Source organism: Bos indicus, chromosome X (assembly GCF_029378745.1).
Source record: "Bos indicus isolate NIAB-ARS_2022 breed Sahiwal x Tharparkar chromosome X, NIAB-ARS_B.indTharparkar_mat_pri_1.0, whole genome shotgun sequence".
Lineage (NCBI taxonomy): Eukaryota > Metazoa > Chordata > Mammalia > Artiodactyla > Bovidae > Bos > Bos indicus.
The window spans coordinates 65150386-65165098 of record NC_091789.1 but is presented as its reverse complement, the minus strand read 5'-3'; the positions used below and the strand labels follow the sequence as shown (position 1 = coordinate 65165098).

The following is a 14713-nucleotide window of genomic DNA, read 5'->3' as shown; positions in this document are numbered from 1 at the left end:
GAATACTCAATGAGCACAAGATATATAATCTGCTCAAAGGGAACAGAGTACCATTGGGTATCCACTTACACAAAGACATCAAATTATATACACAGGCTCCAGAAGGAATACTACCCCACTGTAAAAGTATTACCAGGGTAACAAACCTCCACTATGCTAAATCTCTGGTGTTTTTATCTCATCCTAAGGACTCAGAGAGTTTCTGATAAACCTGACTCCAACATGTTCACTTAGCAGCTTTCAATGAACTTTACTGTCATTTAGTCATACTTGGAGTTGGTTTTTAATATGAACGTTATCTTTCTCAGAAAAGTCCACAGTGCCTGACATATATCAAGAGCTCAATAAACCGTTTATGAATGAAAGAATGAATAAAAGAAAGAATATTCTCAGTGACATGGCTTTGGAATCTCCTGTGACTTGTGGCCCTTGATTCTAGATAGAAGATAAAAACCAAACATTATGCAGATGTACTTGTTCCGAATTTTCCAAGCAGAAAGATGAGCAAAAAAACAAATTACTACATATGCTTTCTTTTGGCAGTTTTCCTTCATTTGCCTTTTGCTCTGCATCGAGTATACAGATTAGTCTATTCGAGCTCTTCTATGTAAAAACCTGATGGAGATTCTGGGCCTGAGTTATCCAGTGGCAGGGTCTGCAGGACATTTCCTATACTGCTTACAAGGCTGGACGTTTTCCCTGCCTTGATTCGTTTGAGAGAATGCTACCCTCTAACTTGTGAATGGGGTAAATGGCCAATGCCAAGGGGGTGGGTTGAAGGGTGACAGAAGAGAGAAGCACCAGCTCAGTGATGTTTGTCATTTTTATTTGCAATACTTTAGGTCCAAGTTTCAAACTGCATTATTTTTACACTCAAGACACAGTCATGCACAATCCATATTTCAATTTTCTATTGCTTCAACCACAATTTAAAGTAACAATATCATAAACAAAAGTCCTTAAAAAGAGCAGATGCTGAGGTCAGAAGGATGGAACCATACCATCAGCAGGTTTACAAAAGAAATAATTTACTTAAAAAATCAAACAGAAAGACCATAAATACCTTTAATTCAGTTACAGAAGAATTTCACTACACATGGGTTTACAGATAACACATTTTAACAAAAGTAAAGCACAGCCAAATGAGATACAACTCTGATAATGAAAACACAGATCCTCCTTAACTTGTTTTGTCTGGATATTATGAGTATAATCCCAGTACATATCACTAACTACCCTGTGATCTGTCTCTTCCTTGCTGATGTACTGAGATTTAAAACTCAACCCACTAGTGGTTACAGAATTCTGTGAAAGGTCTTATTATCACTAATGAATATAGTATATGCGGGTCCATAAAGCACACCACACACAAGCACACACACTGAACTTGAATTTCACACTTAGGGCTGGTTGGCACTGCTGTAGGCAGGACATTGGGACTGTCCACTAACTACAAGTTGATCCTCTTTATAGTATCATACTCATCCAATTGGCCAATCCCTGTGGGAGCTGTCATCAGAAATGCTGTCTTTGGTTCCCAAGTGGATTTGTCAACACTCCTTAATGTTAATAGCATGTAATCACTTTTTCCTTTTTCTCTCTGCAACCTGCAAATGTTTAGGCCCACTCAGTAGTCCCAGCCATGGCATGGGTTCTGCCATCTTGTGCCATTTTGGAAATAAACTCTATAAAGCCCAACACTGCTTCATAGGAAAGGAGAGGCCGAAGTATAGTTCTATTCTAGCAAGTGTGACAGTGTATTTCTGTTCTAGTAGCGAATACTGGCCACAGCTTAATGAAAACCAGACTTTACATACAGAGTGTATGGAAAAGAAAAGCTGGAACACTCAACAGAAAAGGAACACTAAATCAAAAACAAAACAACAGTGAAGGAATTGGAAGGCTGCCACGAGTTTTATCAACATTCCCTAGTATTTATTCACTTCATTTACTTGAGGTTTGATTTTTTTTTTTGGCATCATCTTACATAGTTCTATTGTTTAACTGCAACATAAGAGACCCAGGCTTAAGCATATGATATTTGCCATCACTTTAGCAGGATGAATTATCAAGGCAATCTATAGTACCACAGAATGTTAGAGCTTTGGAAAGCCTTGGAGAGCTAGTCCAACACCTTTATTTTATAAATGTGGAAACAGACACAACATGGTTAAGTGACTTGCCCAAGGGCACACAGTAAGTTAGGAGCAGAGCCTACATTAGAATCCAAGTATTCTTATTTCTGGGCTTCCCTGGTGGCTCAGTTGGTAAAGAATCTGCCTGCAATGTGGGAGATCTGGGTTCAATCCCTGCATTGGGAAGATCCGCTGGAGAAGGAAATGGCAACCCACTCCAGTATTCTTGCCTGGGAAATCCCACGGACAGATGAGCCTGGTGGGCTACACCCATGGGGTCGCAAGAGTCGGACATGACTTGGTGACTACACCACCACCACCATTCTTACTTCTAGGTTAGCACTACTTCCATTACATCTGATTGATTCTAATTGCTGTTGATTTCCTCATAGGTCCTAAATCAGATGCACATGGTACCTGCCTCACTACTGGTATTATGGGATAGCATTCATCTGACGGCAGCTTCCAAAGGAGACTCTGATGGCACTAAACAGCTTCTATAAGTTTATCTTACAAGTGTGACTGTATCATGTGGCAGTAAATGCTCCTCATTATTATTGTCTACTTGAACACAAAAGTGTGCACGTGGAAGTTATAGTCTCAGTTCCCGCATTTGCAGATTCAGTTAGATACTGCTTGATATTACACAGACATCCTCAATGCATGAGGAATCGGGTTTATATTCACTTGGTCACTAAAGGAGCATGGGATCAGAAAAGGAATGGAAAAAAAGCCTACCAACAGAAAGATCATATCAGAAACCAATTTCTGATGAAAAAGTCTTTCTTAGGAAAAACAGTTCCATTATTTCTAGGGTCCCCTTTAATCCTTTCCCAATTCACATGCAAATATATGTTCAGAATTGTGTGTTAAGTTCACTCAAAATCTCAGGTCTGGTAGACTGTCAGTTTACAAATGCTGAATTTCAGTCCTCTTGCTCAGAGACTAGGAGTAGGCCATCACTGGCCATGCCTTTGTTTAAACAAATATTAACTGCAAGTAGCTCAGAAAAGGACCATGAGTAACAACTGGGGATGTCAGGGTTAAGACTCTGATAAGTAGATTATATGTTGAGAATGGCCCCAAGTGGGTTCTCTAGATAAAAGGTCTGCTCTTGGTGAAACTAACACCTGAGGCCACTACCGTATCATAAAAGTCCTCACCTGCAAAGTCTTTGGTGAGTTACCAGGAAATTCCTCTCTCTGGGTAGATAGTCTCCCTGATTTCTGTTTAAAATGACAGTAGTTACTGCATACAACCTATAATTAGGCAGATCAGAAAGCACCTAGAGGTCACCATCTCAGGCCAAAGCTCAAAGGAGTTGAGATTGAATGCCAAGAGGCCAGGGCTGTTCTAAATGTTTGTCTCAATATTTTCACAGTCAGCTTTTAAGTGCAAGTCATAACTTCTACTGAAATCAACAGGACTTGCCTACTGTTTATTAAAAGAAAATCCTACCTGAATGATAGTATATCCTGTTGGAAAAGGAAATGGTGGGAGCTGGGGATTTTAACCTTCTGTTCTTCCAAAATTCAACCTAAAATCTGCTAAAATGATCCAGAAAGGCAGTACCTGAAACAGATGTTGTCAGAGGGGCTATGCAAAGTGACCCCTCCAATCTAAAGTAAGTAAAACAGAAAACTTAAGGCCATACCAAAGCAGAGGGGGCAGCCAGCCAGTTTGAAAGCAGAAGGATGTGTTTGAAGTTCTAATAGCGACATCTCCCTGGCTTTAACTTATAGATACTAGTCCCCAAAGAAAGCATGTGCCATACCGAGTGTGTGCCAACCGCAGCATCCAGGCAAATATAAAGCCTATGGAATAATTGTAATTAGCAAATATCTGTGCCCTGCATGCTCTGGGCTCTGGCCAGAAGGCATCTGCTTCTGGCATCTTTTCTATGTTTCTATAGTCCCCTTTCTGATGTTTATTTATTATAAAGCAATAGTATAACAATATCAAAGAAAATCTTAACAAGAAAAAAATGTGCATAATCCCACCACCCCAACACAACTGATTTCAATTGTCTGTGTTCCCAGTCTTTGTTCATATGCACACTTATTTTTACATAGTTGTCATCCCTATTTATGTTATTTAAAGGTGATTTTATAGGTTCTCTCTGAGAACTGGCAGCCTCATTAGAAATAAACAACCCATTGAGCAAAGGAATAGAATTATTTACACAATCTTTGAGCTGAGAAATATCGTTTATAGACAAACATCTCAAACTATCAAAACAGTTTTACAGACGACAGGAAGCAATTTCGTATTTCTTTTTCTTTTAGCAATGGAATGTGCTTCACAAGGGAGGGAAAGATGTGGGGATCAGGTGGTTAAAATCAAACACTGGGGTGCAATTCACAAGCTTGAAAGAAATCTGAATAACGCAATTAAAGAATAAATACTTGAGTTAAATCTTCTTACATGACTTGGCCATCCAGTAGCCAAAATGGAACATGGACACACAAATATTTACAATGACACATAGACGAGATCAGCAAGAACGAAGTCATTACCCAACACGGTGACTGATTTGAGGGGATGTGTCATCCAAAAATCTTCATAGGATGATGACAACGTGCTGGATCCTTGCTACAACATTAACGTTCTTTTCTTTCTTAAATAAATAATCTCTACTGTGCTTCTCACCCTTCCCTGACTTTCCCACTGCCCTATCCCTATCTCAGGACATTTTGGAATCAACATTCGATGATGCGCCCTCCTTATCTCAGGGCACGCATAGACTCACCAATGTCAAGATGAGCTACAAAAAAATAATCCAGGAAAAGGGAATAAACTATTAACCATCTGGAGTACAACTTGGTCAGGTATACCAAGTGTAAATCCCTCAGCATCATTTTGGCAGGAGAAACAGCTTCTCTCTAATACTTATTAGAAATATACATAACTCTCCAACACAGGGAATGGTCTTTAGAAGCTGTTCTCATTTTAAAATTTACATAGATATAAATCTGTAAGAGTAAAGCCTACTGGGATATATTATCATAAAATCTTGGTACAACAGGATGTGGTGAAGTAGTACAAGACTCCTCGTTGTTAACATGCTGAATTGAAAGCATAAAAGAGCAGCCATTTCTCTGCCTCCAGTAATCTGAAGGATCACTGCTCCAGGTGTCCTTCCACCAAAAAAATGCCTTCATGACATATAAGGGATGCTCACGGACAATTAGGGTTTCCCAACCAGGTTTGGGGCTCTCTCCAGTGGCAGGGCATAGGTACCAATGTACTGAATTCTATTTGCATCCCACCTATTGTTTCATTGAATTCCCTGGTACGATGAATGAAAAATTTAAAAAATACTTAATTTTAAATGAAATCAAAATTAAGGCCTCACTCTCTCTCACACATAAAACAGTGTGGCATTAACATTTTCAGGCCCAGCCACGTCTTTGTGAAGAATAACATAATATGGTTCAAATTAATATTACTCTTTGATCTTTTCACATTTGCTGTTTTATGCCCTTGTGCACATTTTCTAGGGGCAGGGCTCAAGCCCCTCCCAAATTTCATAGTCAAAGGAAACAACAGGAAATCCACCAGTGGTGTTATCTCCTAAATATAAACATGTGCACTATATGGTTGGTTAGCAAAAACTCTAAAGAAAGTGCTTTCATTTTAAGGAATGAACAGATGATTACATGGACGGGTGTGCCTCAGCAGAGAAAGAGAGAGGCCCATGGCAGTGATCTCTTTCCCTCTCTTGCTAAATGCAGATAGGTTCTATTCAGATTCTTGACATACTACAAATCAAGGAGCCCTCTACTGCACAAACTGCTAGCTTTTCAAAGGCTTAGAGAAAAAAGTCTGCAGAATTTACAAAACTGATAACACTCGAAAGAGAAGCATATCCTTTCTATGCAGACACCCTCCAGATATTTTTCTACTCTCAGAAGATTCAGGAAGTGGTGACTGTTGAGTGTCTAATAAATTGATACATGGTGAAATAATAGTCAAATTTTCATATCTTGCCCAAGCCACAAAAGGAACTCAGTTGAACTGGTAGGTCTTGGGATACATGATTGCAAAGCCAAAGGCTTTTCACTGGAGAACTTCAAGATCTTTAGATACATGTTTTTGAAATTCAAAAGCCCAAAGGGCTAAGTATGAACACACCATATGCAGAAACAGAAATTTGTGGTACATAGGGGAAATGACAATAAGTACTTAGAGCCAAACGTTGACTGGGATGTAGTTTTCACTAACCTCCCATTTCTTGCAGAGTTGAATGCTTACATATTTCTGTTCTCCATATCTTAAAACCTTTTTTTAATGTTTGTTATAAATTGTGAAGATAAATAATATTTTATCATCAGCAAATCTTGGGTAATGGGTCTGTTTCCTCCTGATGTGCCTGTTTTAGAGTTGCATACGTTCCACAAGCACAAAACAGGATTAAACTAGGTATCTATATCTTTGTTTACTTACTGTCCAATGAATATTTCAGTATTTCATGCTTATATTATCTTCCTTTTGGCTCTTAGAGAAAGCCCCATCTTTGTTTAAGTGTGGCCTCTCCAATCAGGATTTCCTAGGTTTAAGACCTAGACTCACCTAACTGGAGTGCCATAGTTTTGGTGTGTCTTTTTGCAGGTACCATGAAGATAAGCAAGCAGGTTTATACAAATGACAAATCAACTACCACTTAAGCATCATCATGAAAATGTGATAAGATTTCACCATCTGAACTTTATTTAGATAGTTTTTAAAAGCCCTTCCTGAACACACATATTCCTCTCTGCTTTTGGAAAATGTCATAAAAGAAACCTTTTCCAATACAAATGCAGAAAAACAGGTACACAAACCAAGCCACCACTATAGAAGAAGAATAAAAAATTGCAACTCTATGAGGGCATGGACTTCCACATGTTCACACAGTACTTGCTCTGAGGTTTTTTTTTTTTGTTTGTTTTGTTTCATTTTGTTTTTTTTTTTGTTTGTTTGCTTGTTTGTTTTGTTTTTTACTTTCTTTTTTTTTAAAAAAAGTTTTGACATCTTTTTTCTGGACATCTAATGACAATGCAAGTGAAAAACATTACATTGGGTAAGGAGTTTTGAAGGAGGTTTGAATGCAAGAGGGACTACTCTCTAACTTAAAAACAAACACAACACTATGAAGAGGGATTGTGCATCTTTGAGAAATCTTTTTTCTTCAAAGTGAATGCACAAAATGAGGGGATTCACTACTGGCTCTTTCGCTTCACGGTGGAAGTGACCTTTTTATGGTCACTTCAACATTGCTGCCCTGTATGGGCCGCGATTCAGGCTTACAAATAAATTACATAATCTGAGGGAGTAGGAAAAAGGCTTATAAGAAGTTTCTATTCATCTCAAAGTTAAAGAAACCCCACCCCATTTGACTGTCTTTTCTTCCATCTTTCCTGCAGCGGAGTTTTATTTCAGTCTTACTCATGAGGGAGATGGTGTGGGGTAAGGCTGGCAGTCCTAGCGGCTGCTGTTCTTAATCGCTTCTTTTGCAGCAATAATCAGAGGAGTCAGGCTGGAGAGAGGCTTGGCTAATTTTAAAAATGGATGCTGCAAAAGGAAAAACAGAGGAATTACTGGAATTCTTTCCTCCAACAAGTATATTACTTTACACTTGCAAGGAGCCTTTTTTTTTTCATTAAAATTTGTATTTTGTGGATCCAATTAAACATCATTTAAAAATATATAGTGCCAGCTTTTGTCCTTCAGATGTTTTTGTTCTTCAGTGTCATGAAATCTTTGGGAAGCTGACTGGCAGAGCTAGAAATTCAGAGTAGGTGTCTTGCAAAATCTCACTGTGTTAGGGAGTCTAACTTTCTGATTTTCTTAAATTGATGACTCTATCTGGAGCAGCCTTCAATGCTTGAAAAACTGTGTTCTGTTGACCACTAGAGCCCTTAACCCTGAAACCAATAGCCTCCTAACTGCTAAACCCAATAGTGTGCCTCCGCCATTTCTTTTTTGGTTGCTCCACAGTACTTCATACAAGTGAATGTCCCTTCCTTCTTTGAAATGTTGTTCTCTTTGGGGGCCTGTAACATTCTACTGTCTCAGTTCTCTTTTATATGCATGCTCACTGACTGCTCCCTCCCTTCTTCTTCCTGGTTTCACATCCTCTTTCCACCTCCCATAACTTGACTTTCATCATCTTCTTTTTCTAATTTAATTCCTTGGAGAGTTCATTCCTTTTCATGGTTCCAACCAAGCTCTTAACAGCCTTATGGAGATGACTCCCAAATATCCATTTTGTGACCTGATCTCTTTCCTGAATTTTGGTCCTATTTCTCTAATTGCCTGTTGTTTATTTCCTTTTGAATGTCCTCCTGCCACCTTGAACTCCACATTGAAAAATGTACATTTAGTCAGGTTGACGTATGGCAGAAGTATTGTAAAGCATATCTTTCAATTAAAAATAAATGATTTTTAAAAATGATGTGTGGCAGAACCAATACAATATTGTAAAGTAAAAAAATAAAAATTTTTTAAAAATAAATAAAAATAAAATAAAATTAATTCAAGAAAAAAAATATAGTGTTTTATACTTTGAAGTTTCTCAAAGAGGGTACTCTTATGTGATGTAAGCTATAGGGGCTTTGGAGTCAGAATACCTAGGTTCAATCCAATCCTCTGCTTATCACAGTGGTTAAATGAGGTAAGCGACAGTTTCCTGTAAACTATATCAAGGCCAATCAATGTTAGCCAGTGTATTATTATCCTCTATCACTTCTGTTTTTGCTTAATGTTACCACTGGTTTGATATTCTGAAGTCACTTTTGTGTTCTTATGTTTTACATGCAACCAGTTACCAAATGCTGCCTCTTCAATGCCTTTTACAATGATCTCTTGCTTTGCCTAGGCCTAATCAACTTAATCCTGATTTATAACAATAACCTCCCCCCCATATTCCTTCCTCCATTTGTTTCTGTTGCTAATTCTTATTGCAGACCATCAGTTTCATCTTCCTGAACAAAGCTTTCATCATGTGTGTCCCTCAGATGGCTTCACTATTTCCCCATTTCCTACAGCCCCTATGCTTTAGCCTGGTGTTTAAGGCTCTCTACAGTCCTGCCACCTGCAGCTGTCCTGACTTGAACTCTACTTCAGCCACACTGTCTATTTTCTGTTCCTTTGAACCTTGCCTACATGCCTTTGATCAGGTGATAATCCTCCTATCTGAAATTCCTTCCCCTTTTCCCCTTAAACTATCTAAGACTGATCTGTCTTTCAAGGCCCAGCCAAACTCCTTCCCTTTCACAGACATCTTACGAATGCCATAGGCCAGAGATGCATATCTCTAATCAGTTATGACATTCACTGTTTGAATGGCCACTTGGTTCCACTGAGTCTCTGAACAATCTTGTTTTTTCATATTCCCAAGGAGACTGAACTTCTAAAGAGTAGGAATCATGCCTTTAAGAGATTTGTATCACCCAGTGCACTTAAGCCTTGCAAACAGAAGTTGCTCCATAAAAATTCATTTATTTGTGCCTTTTCTCAAGTCTTCCAGTGGTGTGAATGTCATGTAAGTCTGTTTTCCAACCTCTAAAATGGACTAGAGGCAGAGAATGGAGTTATATGGACTTAAGGTAATATGCAGATCATAGCTTACATGTATAAAATCAAAAGATTCAACAAACACACTCTTCAATCTTCTCAAAACATCATTTTGCATCAGTAATCTGACTGGTTCAGATAAAAGTATTGTTGAGTAAGGAATTAACTAGATAATTGATTTAATTATATATATATAACTGTATAGCTACCTTAAGTGAAACTGTATTTTCACTCATCCTTGAAGAAGACATGATAGGAATGTGTACAGGATGTGTATGTGGGGTGGTGAGAGGCGTACACGCATGGAAATGATGTACTCAAAAGTTCCAGTTTTTCATCTATAATTTGAGGCTGGAATAATGGGAGGACTAATAAAGGGCTATTTCAGATAGGACATTTTCAGGCCTCATGACAGCCTGTGAAATGCTCACAGGTAGCAGAAAAGAGAAGGTATAGCTTTCCCAGTTCCTCCAAATTGGTTTATCCCAGGTATAACTTAGGTTGGGGTAGGGTATTTTCGCCTGAGTGTGGCTCTCTGTCTCTGGAAGAAGTTCAGAAGCAATATGAACTTTTTGTTGTTTGGCCGAGAACAGACTGAGTCTATCGTTAATCACACTCTGCATGACCAAATATTATGCCTTTTATTTAACTGGATTATGTGTTCAAAGTCAGGAGGGACAAGTAGTCACTTTTCTTGGCTTGGCTATTACAGATCTTTATTTTCTTCCCTGAAGGACCATCCCCAGCAGTGATCCTGGGCATGCATTGCTTTATCAATATAAATGCTTTTTTCCCTTCTAAATTGGTTTGTGTGGAAGAAAGACAATCCAGGGCTCAAATTCAAGTTCTGCCATTCAATACTTGTGTGAGCTTTAATTTCTACATCCATAACAAGGATTAATAACACCTATCTTAGAGTGTTGTAAGAATTAATGAGATAATATGTGTAAAAATTTTGCTATCAAGTAGGTACTAATTATCATCATATATACGAATCCCTGAGAGCCATGAAAAGGACAAATGGTTACAGAGGCACTCACCACTGGATGGTACTCACCCAGGCAAGCAGGTGCCTGCCATTTGGCATCACAAGCAAAGGGGCTTTGACCAGTAAAGCATTAGAGTAGCAAATGCCATGGAAATAATTGCATAGTTATGTAGAGAATTACCTCCGGCCAAGAGCACCTGTGTACAACATCCAGGGGCACAAGTAAAGTTTAGAACAAAACAGCAACACCAGAGGTTCACATTGTTTTTTCCCCTTGCAAAATAAGACTCCAGGAAGAACAAAAGAGAGTTCTAGTTTAAACTGCCAACTTCTCAGAAGAAAGGCCACACGCCAATCCATTACATATTAGATGCATGCCTATATTTCTGTGCCTGTGATCTCAAATCAAATGGTTAGCGCCTAACTCGAACTAGGCATCTCTCAACAGAGTTCTCTGATTGTCACACATCGAGGTGGAAAAGCTCAATATAATGACTCTCTGTTTGTAACTGTCTTATTTAATTTTCACCTGCAAAAGCTCCTTGGCGGATCCTCGCCTATCCACATCCATCTCAAGACAGCGATTTAAAAAGTCACGGAATACAGCAGACAGTCTCTCAGGATTCTGCAGCTCTGGGGTTCCATTAGTGGCTATCAGATATAATGCCTGCAGAAAAATATCAGAAAAATCTATTCAGCACATACATATTAGGATCGTGAGTTGACACAGAAGACACATATCCAGTTTCTGATTTTTACCTTGGGTCTTAAAATCTCCATTTTAGAGAATGACATTGGCATACACTGCAAAGTTTCTGTAACATTGAGAAATGATTACTCTTGGCAGTAACTGAGGGACAGTGAGGTGCCCCACCCTCAAAAGTTTGGAAATAAGGTTATAAGGCTGTCCTCTGAAAGCTAAGCCAGTAAAGTGAAAGTGTTAGTCTCTCAGTCGTGTCTGATTCTTTTGCTACCTCATGGACTGTAGCCCATCAGGCTCTTCTGTCCATGGGATTCTCCAGGCAAGAATACTGGAGTGGGTTGCTATTTCCTTCTCCAGGGGATCATCCTGACCCAGGGATCAAACCTGGGTCTCCTGCATTGCAGGCAGATTCTTTACCATCTGAGCCACCAGGGAAGCCAGTAAAAATCCATATAAAATGAATGTGTCATTAACCACCTAGGTAATGAAACCAAGGGACTGCCTGGGAATCTGTGACCACAGAGTTAGGGAAACACACACACATCTGAACACACTGATATAAGTATAACCTCTGGAAGGCACAGTTGCAAAGGTGATTGTAATTTACTAACTGTTTATCTTGATTGGAGAATATGTGTGAGTAGACCAGGGATGAACAGGGGCTTCCCAGATGGCTTGGTGGGTAAAGAATCTGCTTGGAATGCAGGAGACACAGGAGACTCGAGTTCTATCTCTGGATCAGGAAGATCCCCTGGAGGCAGAAATGGCAACCCACTCCAGTATTCTTGCCTGGGAAATCCCATGGACAGAGGAGCCTGGTGGGCTACTGTCCATGAGGTCACAAACAGTCGGACATGATTGAAGCGAATAGGTATGAACAGGCTACATTATGGAATCAGAGAAGTAAAAGCAATCAGAAGATGGCAGTGCCTGGATGAGATGAGAAGTAACCCATGGGTCCCAAAGATGGAAGTATTGTGTTGGCCAAAAAGCTTGTTCGGATTTTTTCCATAACATCTTAACAAACTTTTTGACCAATCCAATACTTTTGTCCTGTGGCAGATGTACCCCTATAGATTTTAATTAGGTTTCCCATGAAAGTCTAGCTATAATAGAAAATATAAGAAAAGCTGACATTAGTAATCCTGTATCCTACTGTAAGTTGTATGTGTGTGTGTGTTGGAGAGAGAGTCATTCAGTCATGTCTGACTCTTTGTGACACCATGGACTGTAGCCAGCCATTCTCCTCTGTCCATGTTGCCATTTCCTTCTCCAGGGGAATCTTTCTGACCTAGGGATCCAACCCACATCTCCAGCATTGGAGGCAGATTCTTTACTGCCTGAGCTACTAGGGAAGCCTACTGTAACATATTAAGTTGCTAATATATCTCTGAGATCTTAGTTGAGGTCACTGAGAGAGATCAACTCATGGTGTGCTGACAGAATCAAGGGCCATAACTTTCAAGGCACAGAGCTGGATTCAAGACCATGGTTAATTCACAAAAGTAAACTCATCTTTCAAAGGCTTCTGAGCTCCTGACAGCCATAAAAAGCTGGCCATTCCTCATGCCTCCTCTAAGCAAATTATTCTAGAGTATTAAGTATGTATCAAGAATCATATTAGACACTGGAGATTCAAAGATGAATAATGTCCTACTTTCAAAGGTCATACAGTTTAGTGAAGAAGAGAGACTTATATATACCCACCATACAGTGAGATAAGAGCCAATCAGATGAACGTTGCAAGTGCCAAGTCAATACAAGGATGAAGCCATTGACACCATAGCTCAGAGAACACTTCACAGAGGAGCTTGACATTTGATCAGGGTCTTGAAGGATACACAGGAGTTTTCCTGCAGGTATTACCACCAAGGTTATGCCTGCCTATGCAACCAGACTCCTAACTATTATGAAGACACGCTCCCTCTTGAACTGGCTTGGACTTTGTAGCAAATTATCATCCCCTTTTCCCACCATGGCTCTGAATATTATTGCCAAAAACATTTCTATTAAAGTCTTTTCCCAGTCCTGTTTTCATCAGCTGGTGAGAACATCTCTCCTCCATTCCAGAGACCTCCACAGATGTACTTTAGAAAGGGTTAGGAAGGACCATTTCATCCAGTGGCTATCAACCTATAGCATGTATTGGAATCACCTAGAGGGGCTTGTTAAAAACAGATCAATCTGGAGAGGGGTCTGAGAATTAGCATTCTAACAAGTATCCTGTTGATGCTGAAACTGCTGGTTTTAGGACCACACTTTGAGAACTGGTTTATTCCACCCCATTAAGCAATGGGTTTAATGATTAATGCTCAGAGCACCTGTCCTCACAAGCCATCTTTGTTCTGTTACTAAAAGAAAATTGTTACTGCAAATGACATTTGCTGCCTCCTCCTAAAACTCTCTTATTTCAGCTGGTCACAATTTCTGCCAACCTCTGCATCCTTTGCTTGCTTTTTTTCTGTTCTGTAGCCAAACCCAATACTAAACAAACACATCTCTTTTCTCCCTTTCCACTCTCCCTAAGTCTGTGTACATGCCATACTGTTTCATTTTCTCACTTTTCGTCTCACCTTTCTTAGCTCAATACATTCTACTCCAAATAAAACTGCTTTTCACAAGTATATATATACATCTCTATTAAAGTCTTTCTCACCTCTCTTCAATTCATGTACGAAGAAAAAGATTGATAGGAAACACTCCAACATGTGAACAATGGTTCCTCCTGGGTGGCAGGATTATTAATGATGTAATCTTTGAAAACATTTTTTCAATTTTCCAAATTTTCTACAATGAATGTGACTGCTTTATTTTAAAAAATCCTCCAAAACATTATTTAAAAAATAAAATCTAAAAAGCTGTGCCATTCTGTTTACACAAAAATCCTCAGCTATTTTTCTTTGTCCTCCTAGGATTAAACCTGCTTTTCATGCAGTACCACCCCTTGAGGGAAACAAAAACCCAGACAATTTCTTTTTCAGCTATTGTTTTCATTTTAATTGCAACAGTACATATTTCCAACTAATTTCCATTGCAGAAATCCACACTTTCAGTTATATTACGGCAGAACTAGCCTTTGTGGACTGGCCTGAGAACTTACTCACTAGGCATAATGCTGCTTCTATGGGAAAATGCACTCAGTTCCAAATAATTAACTTTAAAAAGAACTTGCGTGTAAGCTGGGACCTATCTTTGTAAAAAATAAAACTGCTACTCACTGCCCTGCTAATGAGAGACAAAAGCAGTTGTGGGCAATACAACAATTACAGCAAAAAGCATTTTCCTCGCAAAGTCAAATCTTAGCTGAAGAAAGATTGAAGAAAATCAAAC

At 39.1% G+C, this 14713-nt stretch overlaps 1 protein-coding gene across 9 annotated transcripts in view; it reads right to left on the bottom strand.

The window, feature by feature from the left end:
• Positions 1-809: 809 nt before the first annotated feature.
• Positions 810-14713, bottom strand: part of PAK3 (p21 (RAC1) activated kinase 3) — a 295510-nt gene continuing 281606 nt past the window's right edge. For all 9 annotated transcript variants that reach the window (XM_070783965.1, XM_070783962.1, XM_070783963.1 and 6 more), the window contains 2 exons: positions 11210-11347; positions 810-7688 (listed from right to left, as the gene is read on the bottom strand). In XM_070783965.1, the coding sequence (XP_070640066.1) occupies positions 7599-7688; positions 11210-11347 (228 nt within the window). In that variant the 3' untranslated portion in view covers positions 810-7598. The remainder of the gene's footprint in view (positions 7689-11209; positions 11348-14713) is intronic.